General features: G+C 47.2%; 1 protein-coding gene and 1 non-coding gene across 6 annotated transcripts in view; one reads left to right on the top strand and one right to left on the bottom strand.

Annotated features, from left to right (window-relative positions):
- Ap2a2 (adaptor related protein complex 2 subunit alpha 2) overlaps positions 1-16556 on the bottom strand; it is a 73489-nt gene extending 56933 nt beyond the window's left edge. Inside the window, 2 exon segments of one of the 5 annotated variants that reach the window (NM_001438429.1) lie at positions 8873-9075; positions 16367-16556. Coding sequence is in view for 2 of the 5 variants with exons in the window: in NM_001438428.1 (NP_001425357.1) it covers positions 16367-16433 (67 nt within the window). In the remaining 3 variants the exon portion in view is untranslated. 5 annotated transcript variants of the gene reach the window in all.
- Positions 16557-19186: 2630 nt separating this feature from the next.
- On the top strand, positions 19187-19293 carry Rnu6-317 (RNA, U6 small nuclear 317). Its single transcript, XR_015656322.1, has one exon. It is a non-coding gene; the product is annotated as a U6 spliceosomal RNA (small nuclear RNA).
- Positions 19294-20299: the final 1006 nt, after the last annotated feature.

Here is a 20299-nt window from a genome sequence, read left to right as displayed (position 1 = left end):
GCTTCACCCACAGGGAGCGGCACTGTGGAAAATGTGGCCTTTTAAAGGAACTGTGTCATTTGAAGGCGGATTTAAGGTCTCCTATGGCTCAAGATGTAGAACTCTCAGCTCCTTCTCCAGCACCATGTCTGCCTGTAAGCTGTCCTGTTTCCCTCCATGACAATAACGGACTAAATTTCTAAAACTGTAAGCCAGCTCCCAACTAAGTGTTTTCCTTTCTAAGAGTTGCCATGTTCATGCTGTCTCTTCACAGCACTAAAATCCTAAGATAAACTCCCTCTACAGAGATCCACTTGCCTCTCTCTCCCAAGTGCTGAGATTAAAGGTGTGGGCTAACACTTCCCAGCTTGGTGTTTTGTTTTGCCACTGTACCTTCAATTTTACCAAGTAGATTAGACTGTCAAGCCAGCAAGCTCCAGAAATCCTGGGTTTCCTCCTTCCCACTGTTGGCACTACAGTCAGGCATGGTGATATACTCCTTTAATCCCAGAACTCCAAAAGCAGAGGTAGGCAAATTTCTGTAAATTATACATACTGAATCCTTGCTTGTCCCCTGCAAAAGGACAACATCACATCACATGCAATTTTTTTGTTTGGCTGATTGGAGGGAGGGGGTAGTTTTGAGAGACCCCTGGCTGGCCTGAACTCACTATGTAGACTAGGCTGGCCTCACACTCAAAGATTTGCCTACCTCTGCTTCTCCAGTGATGAGATCAAAGGCCTATTCCACCATTCCTGGCTTTACGAAGTTTTTTACACGGGTGCTGGGAGTTGAACTAAGGCTTCTGTGGCAAGTACTTTATTAAGTGAGCATCTTCCAAGCCCCAATGATGCTTGGGTGTGCTATGGTTGTAAGTGGACCTGTCAGGAAGTGACCTGAAGCCAACACGCCCAACACCTCTGCAGTCCCACCCATCCTCATTGTTCCTTAGACCAAAAACTCTTGGAAGGGTTAAGTCAACTACTGTTGTCCCCTGAGCCACCCCACCAGACTTCCTCCCTGGTCTATGATCCTCTTCACCTCAACACACCTACAACATCCTTAAAAGAAGGGGAAATGCTGCAGTCTGTGGCATCTGAATCTGGGCCCCAGCACACAACAGCAGCAGTAGCCACAGCAGCTGCCTCACTTGCTCAGTCAGAGCAGGGAAATGCACAGAGCCTGCATCAGATGTAAGCTAGGATGGTGTCTCAGCCAGGGTTTCATTACTGTGAAGAGACACTGTGACTAAGGCAACTCTTATAAAGGACAACATTTAACTGGGGCTGGCTTACAAATCCAGAGCTTCAGCCCATCATCTTATGGTGGGAGCATGGCAACATCCAGGCAGACATGGTGCTAGAGGAGCTGAGAGTTCTACATCTTCATCTGAGGGCAGCCAGAAGAAGGCTCTGATTCCATACTGTGTGGAATGTATGCATAGGAATCTCAAAGCCTGCCAACACCAAGATGGACTTCCTACCTACTCCAATAAGGCCACACCTCCTGACTGTGCTACTCCCTAAGGGGAAGCACTGAAACACAAGAATCTATGGGGGCCAAACCTATTCAAATCATCACAGGTGGCCAGAAGGACGAATCCATCTCTCCTCCTGGGCCTGACCTCATGCCCTCCAGCTTTAAATGTCAACTGTAACAGCACCCTGTATTCCTATCTCCAGCCCAGACCTCCAAACTCCACTCTCTTGTAACAAATATCTCTCTAAAACCTACTGGTCATTAGCAGGGTCCACACTTATCCTCTCTCTTAAAGATCTAAGAAGACACAGAGATATGCTCTGCCTCCAGTCAAAGAGAGGGAACCCAGGCCTGCTATCTCCCTGAACTGAGCAGGAGATGGACTCTGTAAGAAAATCCTTGACTTGACAGGTGCTACCCTGGTTAACAGGAAGCCTCTCAGCTGCAAGAAGCCCACTGTGGCCCTCTTCTGGTAAGGACCCCACCTCAAACAAGAGCCAGGCATTGTGGCACACACCTGTAATTCCAGAACTTAATAAGTAGAGGCAAGAAGTGATGAGTTCAAGTCCAGTCTCCACTACACAGTAAGTTGGAGGTCAGCCTGGCCTACAAGACTCTTAAAAGGGGAGAGAAAAGAGTGAAATCAGCCCCAGGCCTGAGGCTACTCTGGTCCTTCCTTACCAGACCAAACTGCCCCCAAATGACCTGGCTTCAGCCCAGAACAAAGTTCTGTGATATTTATAGGCAAGGTAATCATTCAAAACTAAGGAGGGACTCACAATGTCTAAATCGCAGGAAATGTCACCCTGTGGACAAAAAAACAGAAACAACTTATAAGGAGAAAGGAGTTTAACTAACAGGCATAGGCTGTTAAGCTGTGAACGGCAGAAGGTAGAGCTGGGAGAGCACTCGTGGTGCCCAGCATGTTAGCAACCTGGCACCACAGGTCACAAGCTGAAAGAACAGCCCCAGGGACTTAGGCAAGTGGAGCAAACAGAAAGAAGACCATCCGTAAGGGCTGGGGGATCTCATGGGGCAACGAGTGTGTGTGAGAGAACAGACACGAGTTTCAAACAGATGAAAACTACAGCTATTGTTTGAATCTGGGATGCCCCCAAAAGCCATAAAGGCTTCTTCCCCAGCCTGGAGCTCCTGGGAGGTCATAAGTGGAAGCAAAGTATAAAAAGTAGAACACAGGGCAGGTCTTTGGGTCTGGGGCTTGCTCTCCCAAGAGACTATGGACCCCATTCTTCTACCTCTTCCACTTCCTGGTGCTTAGTTAAGTGATTCTGCTCTATGTGTTCACTCCATGAAGAGATGTCGTGTCACCTTTGCCATGCCACAGACCACAAACAATAGGACCATCCCCTCATAGACTGCAAACTCCAAAGTTATGAGAAAAATCAACTTTTTCTCTGTTTAAGTAGATCATCTCATCTGTCTTCCAGACTTCAGAACTATAAGTCCACTGGTCTAAAAAGCTCAAATCTCAAGGATAGAAACTTTAACAGAATAAATCAAACTGCCTAAAAGCATCACTAGCACAGGAACAATACCAGAGAGACACAGAGGCTATAAAGATGACAGCAGATCCCATACGGGTACCAGAGACAGGATGTGCCAGCCCAGAAGCAGACCCACCAGCAGAAACAAGTCTATTGTTTCATATAGTACATATGAGCAAAAAGGGGGGAGAGAATGAATGTGTACACATGTGAGGGGGGGCTGCCATGGAGGCTGGAGAGGATGCCTGATTCCCTGGAGCTGAAATTACAAGCATTCTGGACGACCTAACATGAGTGCGAGGAACTGAACTCTGGTCCTCTGCAAAAGCAAGTGCTTGTATCCAGCAATCAATCTCTCCGGTCTCTACTTCAAACAATTTTAAAAGCTGGGTCATGCAGGGCTGGGGATTTAGCTCAGTGGTAGAGCGCTTGCCTAGGAAGCGCAAGGCCCTGGGTTCGGTCCCCAGCTCTGAAAAAAAGAACCAAAAAAAAAAAAAAAAAAAAAAAAAAAACTTTAAAAGCTGGGTCATCAGCCAGGCAGTGGTGGCGCATGACTTTAATTCCAGGAGAGAGATGCAGGTGGTTCTCTAAATTGAAGGCCAACCTGGTCTAGAGATTGAATTCCAGGACAGCTAGGGCTGCACAGAGAAATCCTGTCTCAAAAAACAAAAACAAAAACAAAAAACAAACAAAACTGGGGCATCCATAGTCAAGAGAGCAGGCATCTGACCAGGGCCTGATCTCAGGGTGTAATGTGACAGGGCAGAATGGTGTCACGGTAGATCTAGGCCAGGTATGGGCCCATAACTTTAATCCAAGCACTAGGGAGGTAGAACAAGCAATCTTTGTATAAGGCTAACCTGGTCTACATAGAGCGCCCCAGGCTAGTAGGGGTTGCAAAGTGTAACCTAAAAAATTATTTTTAGATGGGTGTGGTGATACACACCTTTAATCCCAGCACTCAAGAGGCAAAGGCATCAGACCTCTGTGAGTTTCAGGCCAGCCTGGTCTATGTAGCAAGTTCCACAACATCCAGGGCTATGCAAAGAAACTCTGTCTCAAAATCCAAAAAAATAAAATAAAATAATTTTATTGTGGGGCAGTGGTGGCTCATGCCTTTAATCCCAACATTCATGAGACAGAGGCAGGCAGATTTCTGTGAGTTTGAGGCCAGCATGGTCTATAGACCTAGTTCTTGGATAGCCAGGGCTACACAGAGAAACTGCCTTGAAAAACCAAAATAACAATAATAATAATTTTATGTATTTATTTAGTGTTGCTATTAAAGGTGTGTCACCATCCTGTCTAATTAAAAAAAAATGCCATCCAGTGCCCATGCACACTAACAATCTAGAAAAAAAAAAAGAAATCTGAACTATACACCACACTCAGAACACTCATATGAATGTTGCTATAGGGCTGGAGAGATGGCTCAACAGTTAAGAGCACTGACTGCTCTTCCAGAGGTCCTGAGTTCAATTCCCAGCAAGGACACGGTGGCTCACAACCATCTATGATGAGATCCAATGCCCTCTTCTGGTGTGTATGAGGACAGCTACAGTGTACTCACATACATAAAATAAATAAATCTTTTTTAAAAAATGCTGTTGTACCAAAATCATAACAAAGGAAACTATTCCAGCACTCAGGAGACAGGTAAATCTCTAAGTTCAAAGTCAGCAGCTTAGTCTATATTATGAGACCTTATTTTTGAAGAAAAAAAAAAAGGAGGAGGAAGAAGAAGAAGAGGAGGAAGAAGAGGAAGAGGAGAAGGAGGAGGAGGAGGAGGAAGAGGAGGAAGAAGAAGAGGAGGAGGAGAAGGAGGAGGAGGAGGAGGAGGAGGAGGAGGAAGAGGAGGAGGAGGAAGAGGAGGAAGAAGAAGAGGAGGAGGAGAAGGAGGAGGAGGAGGAGGAGGAAACAGCAGCAGCACCACTACTATAACCACCACAGCAACACAGATCAGATGTGGTAGCATCTGGAACCGCAGAACTTGGGAGGCTTGAGACAGGAGGATGAAGGATCAAGGCCAATCTGGAGTACACAGTATCTTGTTCTGGAAGAAAAATCCCCTGGAATTTACTATATTATTAATGCAGGGCATTTGCCTAGGGATTCTCCAGCTCCAGCCTCCATCCAAGCAAAGCCAAAGAAAATAAGAATGGAAGTATAAGAAAGAAAGAAGATGGCTCACCTCAAACCCACCATCCACCTGCCTCAGCCTCCGGAGTGCGGGGTTCTAAGAGCACACCTCCATATTGCGTATTCTTGTTTTCTTTTTTTAAAAGCAATAAACCTATTACATTAGATGTGCAATAAATCAGAGAGTATGAAGGAGACAGCACTCAGAACTGGATCCTTATCTCCCACCACAAGGACAACAATGACAAGTACATCAGCTTCCAAAGCATGGGGGGTGAGGGGCGGATGTGTGTGCACATGGTGGTATGCACCTTCAATCCCAGAGAATCCCAGGCCAGCCTAGTCTCCAGGACTTCCAGAGTTACCTACTAAGGCCTGATCTCAAACCAAAAAAGGGGGTAGATGGAAGGAGAGGACTGTGGGGCGGGGGGGGGGGGGGGGGGCAGGAGGGATGAAGGGGAAAAGTGCTAGGAGAGAAAACTGGAATGGGGGGTGGGCATCCCTGGGATAAGCTAGAAACCTAGGACAATGGGAACTCCCTCGAATCAATGAGGTGACCCTAGGGATTCCTAGCAATGGGGGGATACGGAGCCTGAACTGGCCATCTCCTATAACCAGGCAGGACTTCCAGTGGAGGGACTGGGATACCAACCCAGCCACAAAACCTTAGATCCACAATTTGTCCTGCCTACAAGATGTGCAAGGATAAAAAATGGAGCAGAATGAGGGAGGGGTCAACCAAGGACTGGCCCAGCTTGAGATCCATGCCATGAGACCCCTGACACTATTGACAATATTCTGCTATGTTTGAAATCAGGTCCATAGCATAACTGTCATCAGAGAGGCTTCACACAGAAACTGATGGAAACTGATGCAAAGACCCACAGCCAAACATTAGGTGGAGCTTGGGGAATCCTGTGGAAGAGGGAGAGGAAGTATTGAAGGAGCCAGAGGGGTCAAGGACACCATAACAGAACCTACAGAATCAACTAACAAGCCCATGGGGCCAACCAGGGAGCATGAATGGGACAGCCCTAGGCCCTCTACACACAGGTAACAGTTGTGCAGCTGGGTGTCTCCATGTGGGGACTCCTAAAGCTGGAGCAGGGGTTTCTCTGACACCCTGCCTGCCTTTGGATCCCTTTCCCCTTGTGTAGCCTCAATAAAAGATGTGACTAAGCTTACTGCAACTTAATATGCCAAGGCTGGTAGATAGCCATGGGAGGACTCTCTTTTCTGAGGAGAAGTGGGGGAGAGCTGGATGAGGACGGAGGGGAGCGGGAGAACCTGGGAGAAGAGAGAGGAGAAGCTGTGATGAGATGTAAAGTAAATAAATAATTTAACCAATTTAAAAAAAAACCGAATGTCAGCTTCAGAGGCTGAGGCAGCCTCGGGCAGAAGGACCTGGTGCTCCCAGGAGTAATTTTAGCCTGCAGCTCCCTCCAGCTGCACTCTCACCTCCTAGGAGAGAGGGATTTGCTACCCTGTGCAGGGACAATGCAGGCTACAGTTAAATATGGCAACAAAAGCTTAACATGGAAAACTGACTGAATGTAGTCAACAAGGTGGGGTACACCTGTATTTCTAGCTACTTCTAAGGCTGAGGCAGGAGAATGACTGAACCTAGGAAATGGAATGCCAGCCTAAGCAATGTGGCCATCACCATGGGTATGTGTATTCACTAATAGTGGTGAGGAATCTACCAGAGAGAACTTATAGAGGAACCCTTGAAAATAGACTCACAACAGCCCACAGTACCAATAAACTTCAAACTGGACAAAGACTTTCAAACGTCTATAGGCATAAATGGGATTCAAAACAGGGCTCTGATTTGTTGGTACCATGACCAGCAAAAACCACCTATACCAAAAATAAATATAAAAAAGCTATTGAATTTGTTTTTGTTATTGTTTTAGGGGAAAAGTTGGTGTTTTTGTTATGGTTTGTTTTGTTTTTGTTTTTTGTTTAAGAAGGTTCTCAAGTAATCTAAGGCTAGCTTCAAACTTGCTATGTAGCCAAGGTTAGCCTGATCCTCCTGCCTCTGCTTCCCAAGTGCTGGGGTTACAAGCATGCATCACAATGCTGAGCTTCAGACATGTATTTGCATTTGCTTTCTTGCTTTTTTTTTTTTTTTTTTTTTTTTTTTTTTGCTGTTTTGGTCTGTGTTTTTGAGACAGGGTCTCTATTATTATGTAGGTTGGCTGTGTAGCCCAGGCTGGCCTCAAAGTCACAGAGATCCACCTGCCTCTGCCTCCCAAATCTTGGGATTAAAGACTACCACACCCAGACTCAGAACTATATTTTGAACTATAAAATATGCAAACCAGAAAATATTAAAAAATACTCATATTTCACCATTTTAAAAGATTTTCACTACCTAGAAAAACCCTGTCTCCAAAAAAAAAAAAAAAAACAAAACAAAACAAAACCAAAAACAAACCTGCAAGTAGAAGGAACACAGGCGAGCTATCTACCAGCACACTCCAGCCCGTACCTTGTGCTCCTCCCACAGAAGCCCTCTGGCCTAACCTAACCTTATTCCCAGGCCCAAACCCTCCCACCGTCCCCCAGTCCGTTCTGAATACTGAAGGGAAAGGGGTGAGGTTGCCCAGGGAATTCATGGCTTTAGGGTCCACAGTGCGGGGAGTAACACCCTTCTCCACCCAGTTCCCTGAAGGGTTACAGTAACAGTGACTTTGTGACCTCAGGTCCCACGCTCTCTTGGTCTGTGTTCTGTGTACAGGGCACTATTTCTCAGTGAAACTGTTGTCTGCTCACAAGCTATCTAGTGTATGCATGTTGGCCAAGCCTAACAATGCCACATCCACACAATGCCAGGGCTAATTATGAGACACTTGCACAGGGACACCCAATGAATCCTAGACACCAGAGTAAAACTGCATGTGTGGTACTGTTTTTCGGACATGTCAGCCTTTGCTGGCCACCACATGGGAGTCAGGAAAGTTTAGAAAGCAAACCCTGATACAGTTTTGTTATCTGAGTGTAAGGCATCATATGATTTAGTAAAAGCCGTCCATTTGGTTTTGTTCTTTGGCTTGGTTTAAAACAGGGTGTCCTCCTGTAGCCCAGAGAGGCCTGGAATTGATCCTCCTGTCTCGGCCTCTGCTGAGATTGGAAGTGTGCAGAACACCTACTCTGCTCATTTGTGGTTTTTTTTGTTTGTTTGTTTGTTTGTTTGTTTGTTTTTAAAGATTTATTTATTTATTTTGTGTATCAGTACACTGTAGCTGTCTTCAGACACACCAGAAGAGGGCATCGGGTCCCATTACAGATGGTTGTGAGCCACCATGTGGTTGCTGGGAATTGAACTCAGGACCTCTGGAAGAGCAGTCAGTGCTCTTAACCACTGAGCCATCTCTCCAGCCCCCTCATTTGTGTTTTAAGCCAATGCCTTTCGCTCTGCATTTCTTCCCAACTGTGGAGACTTTTACTTAGCTCTACATACAGAAGCCGGAAGAGGCCACTCGACTTTGTAGCTCCTATGATCTTCCATATCAGGCCTTACATGAGACCTCATGCAGCTCACCGCTGACCACACGGAGAGGCTGGGAGGGAACATTCCAGACCGTATTAATCTGCAGGCAGGTAGGAACTGCATCACACACTTCCACTTCCACTGGAAAGAATGCTTGTTAGGCAAAGCCACACCCAAGCACACGGTCCTCCAAAGTTAGTTGGAATCGCTGATTCGTAGTGCCCAATACCATTTATACCTCTTATTATTTCTGTGTCCCGTAGGATCACCCACCTCCAATCAGAGAGCTCCGTCAGGCAGGGTGTCGGTCGGTACCACTCCAGATCTGAGAAATCACCAGGCAGGCGCCCATCCTGCCATCTCAATGGCAGTGCCAGTCCACTGTGCTTTGCAGGTTCAGGAGGGGTTTTTTTTTCTTTGTGATGGCATTTTAATGTGAAACCCAAGCTGACATCAAACACACAGTCCTCCTGCCTCTGGAATTAAAAGCTTACAATGCACAGCTTCAGATAGTGGGTTTTTGTTTTTTCTTTCTTGATCCAACTCTGGTTATCAGTCTTGGTAGCAAGCACCTCATCCCTCTGAACCATCTGGGCAGTCTAGGCCCAACCAAGATTTCTGACTAATTTACTACAGATTAACGAAAATACTTTTGAACCTTACAAATCCTGAAGTTTGAGCTCAAGGGAGGCCTCATGCTCAAGAAGCTGCCACAGGTGAGATCCACCAGAGTGCAGCCCCTTCTGCTCCGGAGTTGACACCACATACTTCAGCTCTTCTCGTGTAAACTGTCTTCAAAATACCATTCAGGGATGGGAAGATGCTTCAGTGCTTAAAACACTTGTTTTTCTTGCAAAGGCCCAGGGTTCAACTCCCAACACCCAAATAGCATTCCCAGCCATCCAGAACCCCAGCTGCGGGGAACCCAACACCTTCTGACCTCAGGCCCCAGACATTCATTCAGAATGCAGACATACATGCAAACAAAATACTCACATACATGAAGCTAAAAATGCTTCAAAGTAACCATTTCTCCAGCAGATGCTCATCTGCCCTTCTAGTCTGACTCATTTGTTTTTTTAAAGAGCCAAGGAACTGCCATTTAATCCCACAGAGACAGCCTTTCTAAGAACCGTGCCTCAAGCAGTTGCCAAAGCACAGAGAATCATTCTAAGAGGAAAAGAGAGGTACCAAGCATGGCGTACACCTGCAATCCTAGCACTCCACAGGCTAAGCTAGACTACACATGAATTCAAGGCAAGCCTGGAATACACAGTAAAAGTCTCAACTGCGGGGTGGAGCGGGAGATTGAGATTACTGCTAGGTACTGACATTGAAAGGTGCTACCAATGGGAGCCAACTTGTCACAAAACAGTGTAAGCCCTTCCTGAGGGTGGGAAAGTACTGTGGAGCTCCTGTGAGTATCTCCTGGAAGCCCCAACCAACAGTGCACACAGGAATGGCAGTTAAGACTTCCTTCCTCATCCCTCACCACCATCCTGTCACAAGTTTTCAAAATGGGTTTCTAAGGAATATGAATTATGCAGAAGATTGCAAAAGAAAATGTGCAAGACAAGCATTCTTCTCAAAAAGTCAGCACTTCTCAATGGGACTATCAGGAGAGAAGACAGTGAGTGAACTTTACAGGCTTTTAACTTTGAAGGTTCTTTTTAAAACTCAACAAAAGCTTAGGCATAATAGCATATGACTATAATCTCAGTGCCTCAGAGACAGTCCATGCTACCTAGGAAGCCCTTAATCGATTAATAAATATCTAAGCATGGTGGCTCACATTGTACTTAGAGGGCGAAGGGAACAAACAAGAACCACACAGTCAGTTCTAGGTCAGTCTCAGTATGAGACCCCATCTCACATAAGTAAAAAATATTTTTTTTCATTAAAACAAGGGGCGGTCAGGCATGGTTGCTCATGCCTTTAATTCTAACATTAGGGAGACAGATTTAGGTGGGTCTTGTGAGTTCAAGGCCAACCTGGTCTACAAAGTGACCTGGGCCCCAGTAAAGTCCAGGACAGTCAGGGCTATTATGGAGAACTCTGTCTCAAAAACAAATAAAGTAAGTCAAAGAAAATGAAAATAAAAAAAAAAAAACAGAAAAACCCTGTTAAAAAAATAAATAAGGGGGGTTGGGGATTTGGCTCATGGTAGAGCACTTGCCTAGCAAGCGCAAGGCCCTGGGTTCGGTCCCCAGCTCCGAAAAAAAGAAAAAAAATTAAATAAATAAATAAATAAATAAATAAGGGCTGGAGAGATGGTTAAAAGCACCAACTGCTCTTCCAGAGGTCCTGAGTTCAATTCCCAGCAACCACATGGTGGCTCACAACCATCTGTAAAGAGATCCAATGCCTTCTGGTACATCTGAAGACAGCTACAGTGTACTTATATATAATAAATGAATAAATCTTAAAAATAAATAAATAAATATTTAAATAAAAACATTCAACAACAGACCAGGTCTAATTTATCTTTACCATTATTGAGGAAAATCAAGTACCAACTTCATGTTTAATGTTTATACAGAAGCTTAAACAGAATTCGAATTGTTATGTTCCATTTCTCAATGTCCAACTTATGGCTAATAACTGAGATTCTATGACCAAATAAGTTGTCTGAGATCTTAGTGATGCTGAAGTACAATTCAAAGGGGCATCTGCCACAGTGGACCCTGCCATACACAGCCGCTATGCTCTTCTCTGAGGACGGAAGAGGCGTGGCTTGGCCGCCCCACCCTCTCCTCCTTCACCTGGGCTCCTACGATGATTAAGAAGGCACCCAAGCATGATAAAAGCATTACACAGTCTCCAAAGCCCAGCTCCACACACAGAGATAAATGGCAATTTGGGCAGTTTCCTGCCCATAGCAATATGACAAGTCTTACAAGGACCCTCTGTCTTTCTGCTGCAGTCCTGCCTGTGACAGTCAATTCTCAGAGTATGCCATGCTCAGTCAGTACTGTACAGAAAGATGCTCTACAACCTGTGATGGAGGTGCCCACTAAACCACAGCAAGGTGAAAATACTTAGCAGAAAAGGCCCTCAATATACTTAACCCAGAGCCTCAGGCTCAGACGCACAGCTCACTGCAAAGTCAGGGACTGAGGGGAAGCTTCACTGGCTGCCACTGCTCGGGACTGTGAAAGGATCATACCACAAGCAGCCCAGTAAAAGATCAAAAATCAAAGCCAGATTTTCATGAACGAGCATTGCTTTTATGCATATTAATAAGATCAAAAACCCTGTCAGGCCAACCATCTTAGTTGGGACCACTGGTATCCCCAATCATATTGGACTGTTGTGAAGTCAACAGCAGTGCACAAAGACAAGTGCCACTTGTCTGGGGGTGTGGCTCCATGACAGTGCTCATCCCCAGCACTTCAAAAACTAATGAGGAAGACATGCTAAATAAGTTCCACATGGCTCTCCTTCGCGTCACTTGTACTCCCAATGTCAGAAGGGTTTGGTTTCCTTGGCACACCATCAACACAAAAGCCTACATGGATGTCAAGGACCACACCAGTGAAAAAGCCAATCTCCAAAGTCACATGCTGTACAATTCCATTTACGTGACATTCCTGAGATCACAAAATTACAGAGCTGGTGAGCAGATTAGCGGTTGCCATGGTGGGAGGCAGTGGGTGTGGCTATGAGAGCTAATGCTAGGGAGCTTCGTGGAACAGAGCAGAACAGTCTCTCAGAAGTGCAAGCAACTTGAAGCTATGCAAACTAAACCCACAAGCATCTCTCACACGCATGCACACACACACACACACACTCACTCTCTCTCTCTCTCTCAGATATGCATGATTACAAGTAAAATACTGACATCTAAGGCCTGAAATACTCAAGGCCCTGGGTTCAATCCCCAGAACCAAAAAAAAAAAAAAAAAGTAAATAAACAAAATAATGAAATCTAATTATGCCAGTGGTTTGTACTAATGTTGGTTTTCCCGTGTTGAAAATACTGTGGTTACAAAAGATGTCCACATCAGGAAAGGTGGAATGAAGGGTGATGCCAAGGGCCTGCCTATCAATTTCTTCAGAACTTCCTATGAATCTACAATTATTTCAAAATAAGAAATTATTTAAAACTTGGACTAAAAAACAAACAGAAACATATTTTTTTTCTTTTTTAACATTCAGTGGGGCACACGTGCCACAGCAAACATGCCCAGTGTACATGTAGAGGTTAAAGAACAATTTGGTGAGTCAGTTCTCTCCTTCCACCATGTGGCTTCCAGGCATAGAACTCAGGTCAGCAGGCTTGACAGCCAGTGCCCTCACCAGCTGAGCTACGTCACCAGCCCAAACCAGCAGTTAGGAACACCAGCTGCTCCTGAAGAGGACCCAGGTTCAACTCTGTACACCTACATGGCTACTAACAACGACAGCTCCAGTTCCAGGGAGCTGATGCCTTCTTCTGACCTCCATAGGCACCAGGCACACATGGCACACAGACAGACATGCAGGCAAAAAATTCATACACTATATATATATGTATGTATGTATGTATGTATGCATGCGTGCACCTGTATGCATGCTACAGTATGTATGTATGTATGCATGCGTGCACCTGTATGCATGCTACAGTGTATGTGTATGTATGTATGTATGTATGTATGTATGTATGTATGTATGTGTGCATGTGTTGTTATTTAAAGAAGAAAAAAGAAACAATCTGAGATGGCCCAGCAGTTAAGAACAGTTGCTGCTGCATGGGGTTGGGGATTTAGCTCAGTGGTAGAGCACTTGCCTAGGAAGCGCAAGGCCCTGGGTTCGGTCCCCAGCTCCGAAAAAAAGAACCAAAAAAAAAAAAAAAAAAAAAGAACAGTTGCTGCTCATGCAAAGGACACAGGTTCTATTCCCAGCACCCACCAACCACACTGGGGAGATCACAACAACCTGTCAGTTCTGTTCTAGAAAATTCAACACCTTCTTCTGGCCTCTCCCAACACCTGTATGCACATGATACACACATAAACAAGCAGACACACATACACATAAATAAAAATAAATAAAGGCAAGAGAAACAGAAGCATTTACAAGGTTCTGACACACTAAAATCATATTACTAAGTTCACAGGCCCTGGCTGAAGCAGACCAGGAAGGAACACATTAGTTTTATAAGACTGAATGTGGGGTTGGGGATTTGGCTCAGTGGTAGAGCGCTTGCCTAGCAAGCGCAAGCCCCTGGGTTCGATCCCCAGCTCCGAAAAAAAAAAAAAAAAAGACTGACTGTGTCTGTTACCTGAGCTGCAAAGCTGCAGGCCTCCATGACATGGGAGTAGGTTGGGAGAGGGTAAACTAGTAACCCAAGCGCGAACAAGATGCAGAACCTCACAGCTCCCACATCCCTTTATCCCTCTCGACCCTTCCCTCTCAGCCTTCACTCAACACAGGCCCTCGGAGAGACACCAGATAAAAACACTGCTGAAACAGACATGACACAGACTTTGAGGACACATCAGCTTATCACCAACCCCTTGAGAACCAAGGCTCACTGACTGGCAGCTTCTAGCTACAAGGATGGTACCAGAGTCAGGATCCAGCACTGCACCCTGGGGGCTGACCTAGCACTCCCTCTCCACAGAGCCACCACCCACTCCCATCATGAGAAAATACAAACTCAGGAAAAGGGAGAGTAGTGACACTGCCCAACCCCCATGGCCTAGGGATCATGTTCACACCAGCTCTGGTCCCCGGCTCGAGTGAGAATTTCTGCGTCTTGCTTGGAGCTGACTCACTCACAGAGCACATATTGTATGCCAGACACTGAGGGGCACGGGGCGGGGTGGACTGAAGAGCATGAGGGCCCTTGCAGCAGGACATAAGACTCCCCTGGAAGAGACAACATGCTCCACAGAAGAGACTCGCAGTGTCATGGGAGCCCTGACAGCAGAGAAGGAAGGTATTCTGGGAGGATGGCTAGGTTACATAGAAACCTGCTCCCAGGGAGGCCCAGATACCCCATCTTCTAACGGGTCCTCTAGGTTCAGTCTTGTACATCCCATACACCTCTGAGGAGCCATTTACCACTATTCAACTGAGGCACTTGGTGTTGCCAAACATCCTCCAAGAGGCAGAAGTGCCCCGCCACCAAACAAATATCGATCATCCCCAAAGATTAGCTGTGCCAAGATAGGGATGGCTTCTCTACCAATTTACCCAGTTCCTACCACGTATCAAACACCGGGCATGTCTAACAAGTGGTAACCTGTTGGGTGAGAAACTGCTTTCACCATCAATATCCTGCCCAATGTAACTCTCTTCAGAAGACAGAAGGATGGAGATGGGGATATTGTTGGGGGCGGGGGGTAGGGGGGGAGATACTTGCTGGCACACTGAAGACCCACATGATGGAAAGAGAAAACAGACTTCTGAGATGTCCTCTGACTACAACACAAGACACCATGGCTTGTGGGTGAATACACAGACACACACACAACACACACACTTATACATGCAATTTCTTACAAAAATTTTCAGAACAAATGCATTATGACTATGAATGTTATTGTCTAAAATTTTGGTAAGCCCTGATCCAAGGATGCCTGTTATCTTTGCAGAGCAGGGAAGGACAGAAGTCTACCTCTTCCAGAGTCCTACAGAGCCAGGCAAGCTGGGGTCCTGCACACAGTCTTAGGGAATACAGTATAAAATGAAGTGTTAGTGTGACAACACAAGGGCCAAATTCCTCAGGACACATATTAATCTCTAAAGTAACAAAACTTATGGAGTCAGCTATTTGTGAATACCAAGTAAAAAATAAACTGACAGGAAAATGCCTTTTCTTCTCTGCAGTAAGGGGGTGTCTGATAACCCTCAGAAGTTTCCGTAAGCCAAAGTCCTGGGCACCCGCCCTTCGTGACCTTTAACCTTCCGACCCATTTCACTTTGTGCAGATTTTTTTTTTCTACCCAGGGGACACTGGCTACAGAACTGCTCAGCGAGAAGCAGGCGCAGCTTCCACATCCACACCCGGCTGCTCCCGGTTCCCTGGGGGAATGAGTCACTTTAATCGCAGTGGGTGAGATCTAATCATCGCGCCCAACATGCCGCCTGAATCAGGTCCGAGAGACGTGTAGTGTCCCTATCCCCGCCCAAAGAGAAAATTCACGCTGTTTTGGAAAAGGCTGGGTTAAAGGCTCCATTACTAGAAAGACCAAGATGACATCATGCTGGGGAGGGGCGTCTTGGGCCGGAAACCCCTCGACTGCCACAAACCCCACAGACTCCCCAGCCCGCCCCGCACTCCCATCGCTACACCTAGATCTCAAGACACCTAAGCCCCGCACCTCAGTCTGAACACCCACAGGCAATCTCCAGCTGTCCAAACCCATACATGCAACCACTCCACCAGGGGTCCGCACCCCAGATCTCTGCCTAACCCACTACCAGATTTGCACCTCCAGGACCCTGCCCCACACACCCGCACCAATCTTCACTCCACACCCCATCGTGGATCAGGACTTGGGACACCACTATCCCCACCACAGTTTGGGCCCCCGCAGCAAGCAACCAACTCCCGCCAGATGTGCACCCAGGACGCGCGCTCTGCACCCTAAGCGCCCGCGCGGGACCCCCGCCCCACCGCGCGATCTGCACCCCGCAGCCCTCCTTCCCAGGCCTGCGCCGACCCACGCACCGGCCCATACCCTCTTCCCCGTTTCGGCCGAACCCCCAGGCCCCCGGCCGCACCTGCGGACCCCCAGCCGCGCCCCCGCTCAGGCCCGCCCGGCGTCTGACACTCACAGTTACGGATATCGGAGATGAAGACCGCTAGGCCTCGCATCCCCTCCCCCTTGGATACGGCCGGCATCTTTGCGACCCGGGAGCGGCCTCGGCGGCGGGCTGGAACAGAACGGGCGCGGCCGTCACGCCGAGTAGCCCTGGAGCGCGGAGCCGCCTAGCCACAGCCGCCTCGGGCCCCCGAGCGCCGCTCGCTGAGCCGCGCGCGCGAGCACGCACGACGCACGCGCCGGCGCGCACGCTGAGCCTCGCGCCCGGCGACGGGCGGTGCAAGGGAGCGTGCGCGTTCTCGCGGTGCTGGGGGTGGGGGGGCAGGGGGAACGGGGGCGTGGCGCGGGATAGAGCAGGTTTACCGCTTGGAGAACCCCAGAGGTGCGGAGCAAGCAAGCGCCGCCTGTTATCACCTCTTGGTGAAGGATCCTTCTAATGTATACCGGAGTAGCCCCGATCTCGCTCTCCCGGGTGAGCCCGGCTTTACCTAGACAGGGACACTGACACCAGTGCCGGATCAACCCAGTGTCACACCGGGGTTTGGGGGAGGAGCGGGCTGCGCTAGCACCTGCAGCGGTCAACCTTTGCCTGTGCACACCTGCCCCAGCGCCCTGGCAGTAAGACTGACCTCCTTCCCCAGTCCACCGGTGTGGAACCAGAGTCAGAGGCGTTTACAAGCCTCTAAGCTAGGACAAAAGCTCTACTCCAGGCCCCTACTTCCCTTACAGATGAGGAAACTGAGGATCGAAGATAGACTGACCACTCTGGCCCAGGTGACTGTTTTCTGGAGTACAACCTCTCAACATCCATTCAAGCCCCTTCGCTTCTTGCTTCTGCTCCCCTGTTCCCCTCTAGCGAGGTGGACCCATTGGATCCTTCCTATGCACCCATTCTGCAGAGGAGCGGGCTGAGCCTAACGCTCCAGGAAACGGAGATCTCTCTTCTGTAAAGAGGAAGTTTCCCATTTAAGGTGGTTATCACGATCCAGACGCACCAAGCAGAACTCTGCCCCTTCTCATGATCTTTTACACAGCTGTGGTGGAGCCTAGCTAGCCAAGAGAAGGAAGAGACAGGACCCTCCTATAATTCAGGCATCCCACCAAGGTCGCAGGACTGATGGGAGAAACTGAGAATGTAAGAAGCTAAATCTCTGGCAAGGCTGCTGACTTTGCCTGACTTTTTAAGAGGCAAAAGAGCCAGCACCAGAAAATAAACATCCTCCAGCTGTCTGCCCCATCAGAAAGATGCTTCTGGGCTATAAGAGGAGTGATGGGCAGAGGACAATAGGCACCGGCAAAGCCTATGCCCGGAGGCTGCAGGAGATTCTCTGACTCCTCCATTGTACTGACTCTCAGAGTCACCACAGTCATCCCATAATTAATATTTTAAATAATTTTATTATAAATTGCTTTTTGAGAGGAGTGTGCGATGGGGAGCTGGAAGGACACGTATGAGAGTGGATTTTTTTTCTCTTCCATCTTGTGAGTCCCAGGAAGCATCTTCACCTGCTGAGCTAGCTCAAAAAATGGTTAATCCTGACTGTCCAATTTACACTCATCGTGAAAACAAACATCTGGGCATGCCTGCCAGGAAGTTTCTAGATTAGTTTAATTAGATAGGAAGGCCCACCACAAATATAGGCAGTACAGGTCCTGAGCTGAAGAAAAGAAAAGGGACTGAGCACCAGCATTCATCTGTCTCCTGGCTGTGGTGACAATGTGACCAGCTGCCTGAGCTCTTATAGTCGAGACTTCCCATTCTAATAGACTATATCCTCCAACTGTGAGCTTCAGCAAATCCTTTTCTAACTTGCTTTTGTCACAGGGGGGGGAAAAAGTAATATAGTGTCACACAAGTGTGCCACATTAGGCCTGACAAGTAGACTCAAGAAAGACTCCATCTATGCCCACTGCCTTTGCCATCTCAGATCCGAAAGCCCCCAGGTCAATTTCCCCACCCAAGCCTTGAACCTGAGCACATGGCCCTTCCAAAGCACTCACTGAAGGAGAGGCTGCATTGGTAATGTGCTGTCCTCGGGGACAATTTTGTTTAAGCTGTCTGAACTAGAGATTTGTCACAGTATTTTCCCCAAGTTCAGATGGTATTGAGAACCCTACCTTCCTCCATAACCACTAGGTCAGAAGGGCTCTGCAAGCTCCCGCTGCAGTTTTATAGAGAGGACAGCAGAGCATGCCCTGTCTCATTTTCTATGCTCTCCTAGCTCTGCTCTTGCCTGCCTCCTTTCACGTTTACAAATGGCCCAGTTTCCTTCCTGGAGTTTCTTCAGTAGGTCACAGATAATGAACCTTACACCGAATATTGGGGTTCTCTTCCTGGTTCAGGTTTAACTAGGTCCTGAGCATATTGAAGGACAGGGATGTAGAAATCTTCAAGCCCAGTGGCTATCTTTATGATTAGATGATTACCTATGGTCATCAGAAGTGACGAGGGGGGCATGAACCTTTGATCCCAGCACTTGGGAAGCAGAGGCAGGGGGATCTCTGTGACTTTGAGGCTAGCCTGGTCTGCAGAGCTAGTTCTGGGACAGTCAGAACTACTGTAGTCTGGGCTACACAAAGAAACCTCGTCAAGAAGAAGGAAGAAAAAAGATAAAGAGAAGAAGAGGGAGGAGAAGGAGGAGAAAGAGGACGAGGAAGAAGAAGGAGAAAGAGGAGGAAGAAGAAGGAGAAAGAGGAGGAGGGAGAAGAAGAAGAGAAAGAGGAGAAGGAAGGAGGACGGGACAGGGACAAGTGCTCAGGAAGGCCAGATCCTGAAAGAGACCCCTGCCACAAATGATGAGTAGCTATTGAGGGATTCAAAAACTCTAAAGTGGTGCCCACTTCGGCTGCACATATACTAAAATTGGAACGATACAGAGAAGATTAGCATGGCCCCTGCACAAGGATGACACACAAATTCAAGAAGCATTCCATATTTAAAACAACGGGGTTGGGGATTTAGCTCAATGGTAGAGCGCTTGCCTAGCAAGCACAAGGCCCTGGGTTCGGTCCCCAGCTCCGAAAAAAAGAAAAGGGAAAAAAAAACAACAAAAAAAAAAAAAAAAAAAAAAACCCTCTAAAGAACTGGAAGAGCTTGAAGAGCTCGAGACCCCATATGAACAACAATGACAAGCAACCAGAGCTTCCAGGGACTAAGCCACTACCTAAAGACTATGCATGGACTGACCCTGGACTCTGACCTCATAGGTAGCAATGAATATCCTAGTAAGAGCACCAGTGGAAGGGGAAGCCCTGGGTCCTGCTAAGACTGAACGTGATTGTTGGGGGGAGGCCGGCACTGGGGGCAGGATGAGGAGGGGAACACCCATAAAGAAGGGGAGGGGGAGGGATTAGGGGAATGTTTGCCCAGAAACCGGGAAAGGGAATAACACTCGAAATGTATATAAGAAATACTCAAGTTAATAAAAAAAAAAAAAAAAAACCTCTAAAATGGTTATGGTTGTGGCTCAATGGTAAAACATTTTTCTTGACTATATAAGACCAGGACCACAGAAAAATAAAATTGGTAGTTCGTACTTTGTTATCCCAGCTATTTTGAAAGCTAAGGAAAAAGGATTGGAGGTATAAGACCAGACAGGCAAGTTAATGAGGCTCTGTCTCAAAATTAATTTTAGTTTAGACGGGATCTCATGTGGCTCAGGCTGACCTCAAACTTGCTGTGTAGCTGATACTGGCCTTCAAAATAATCTTTTAAAAGGCTGGTGTTGTAGTTTAGTGGCAAAGTGCTTACTCAATGTAGAGATTAGGCTGTGCCCTGCTCTACGTTAATACACATTATGTGGAATCATGGTTTTCAGGCTGTGCCTTGCCTTAGGTGACTCCATTTTATAAGCAGCGTTTGGCCAAGTGCAGCTATAGAGGCAGGAAGACTGTATCTTATTCATGCACATAGGCACCACCACTTTTTCAGCACCACCCATGAGGC

This window comes from Rattus norvegicus, chromosome 1 (genome assembly GCF_021556685.1).
Source record: "Rattus norvegicus strain SHRSP/BbbUtx chromosome 1, alternate assembly SHRSP_T2T, whole genome shotgun sequence".
In the NCBI taxonomy this organism is placed as follows: Eukaryota; Metazoa; Chordata; class Mammalia; order Rodentia; family Muridae; genus Rattus; species Rattus norvegicus.
This window is presented reverse-complemented; position numbering and strand designations above follow the sequence as displayed.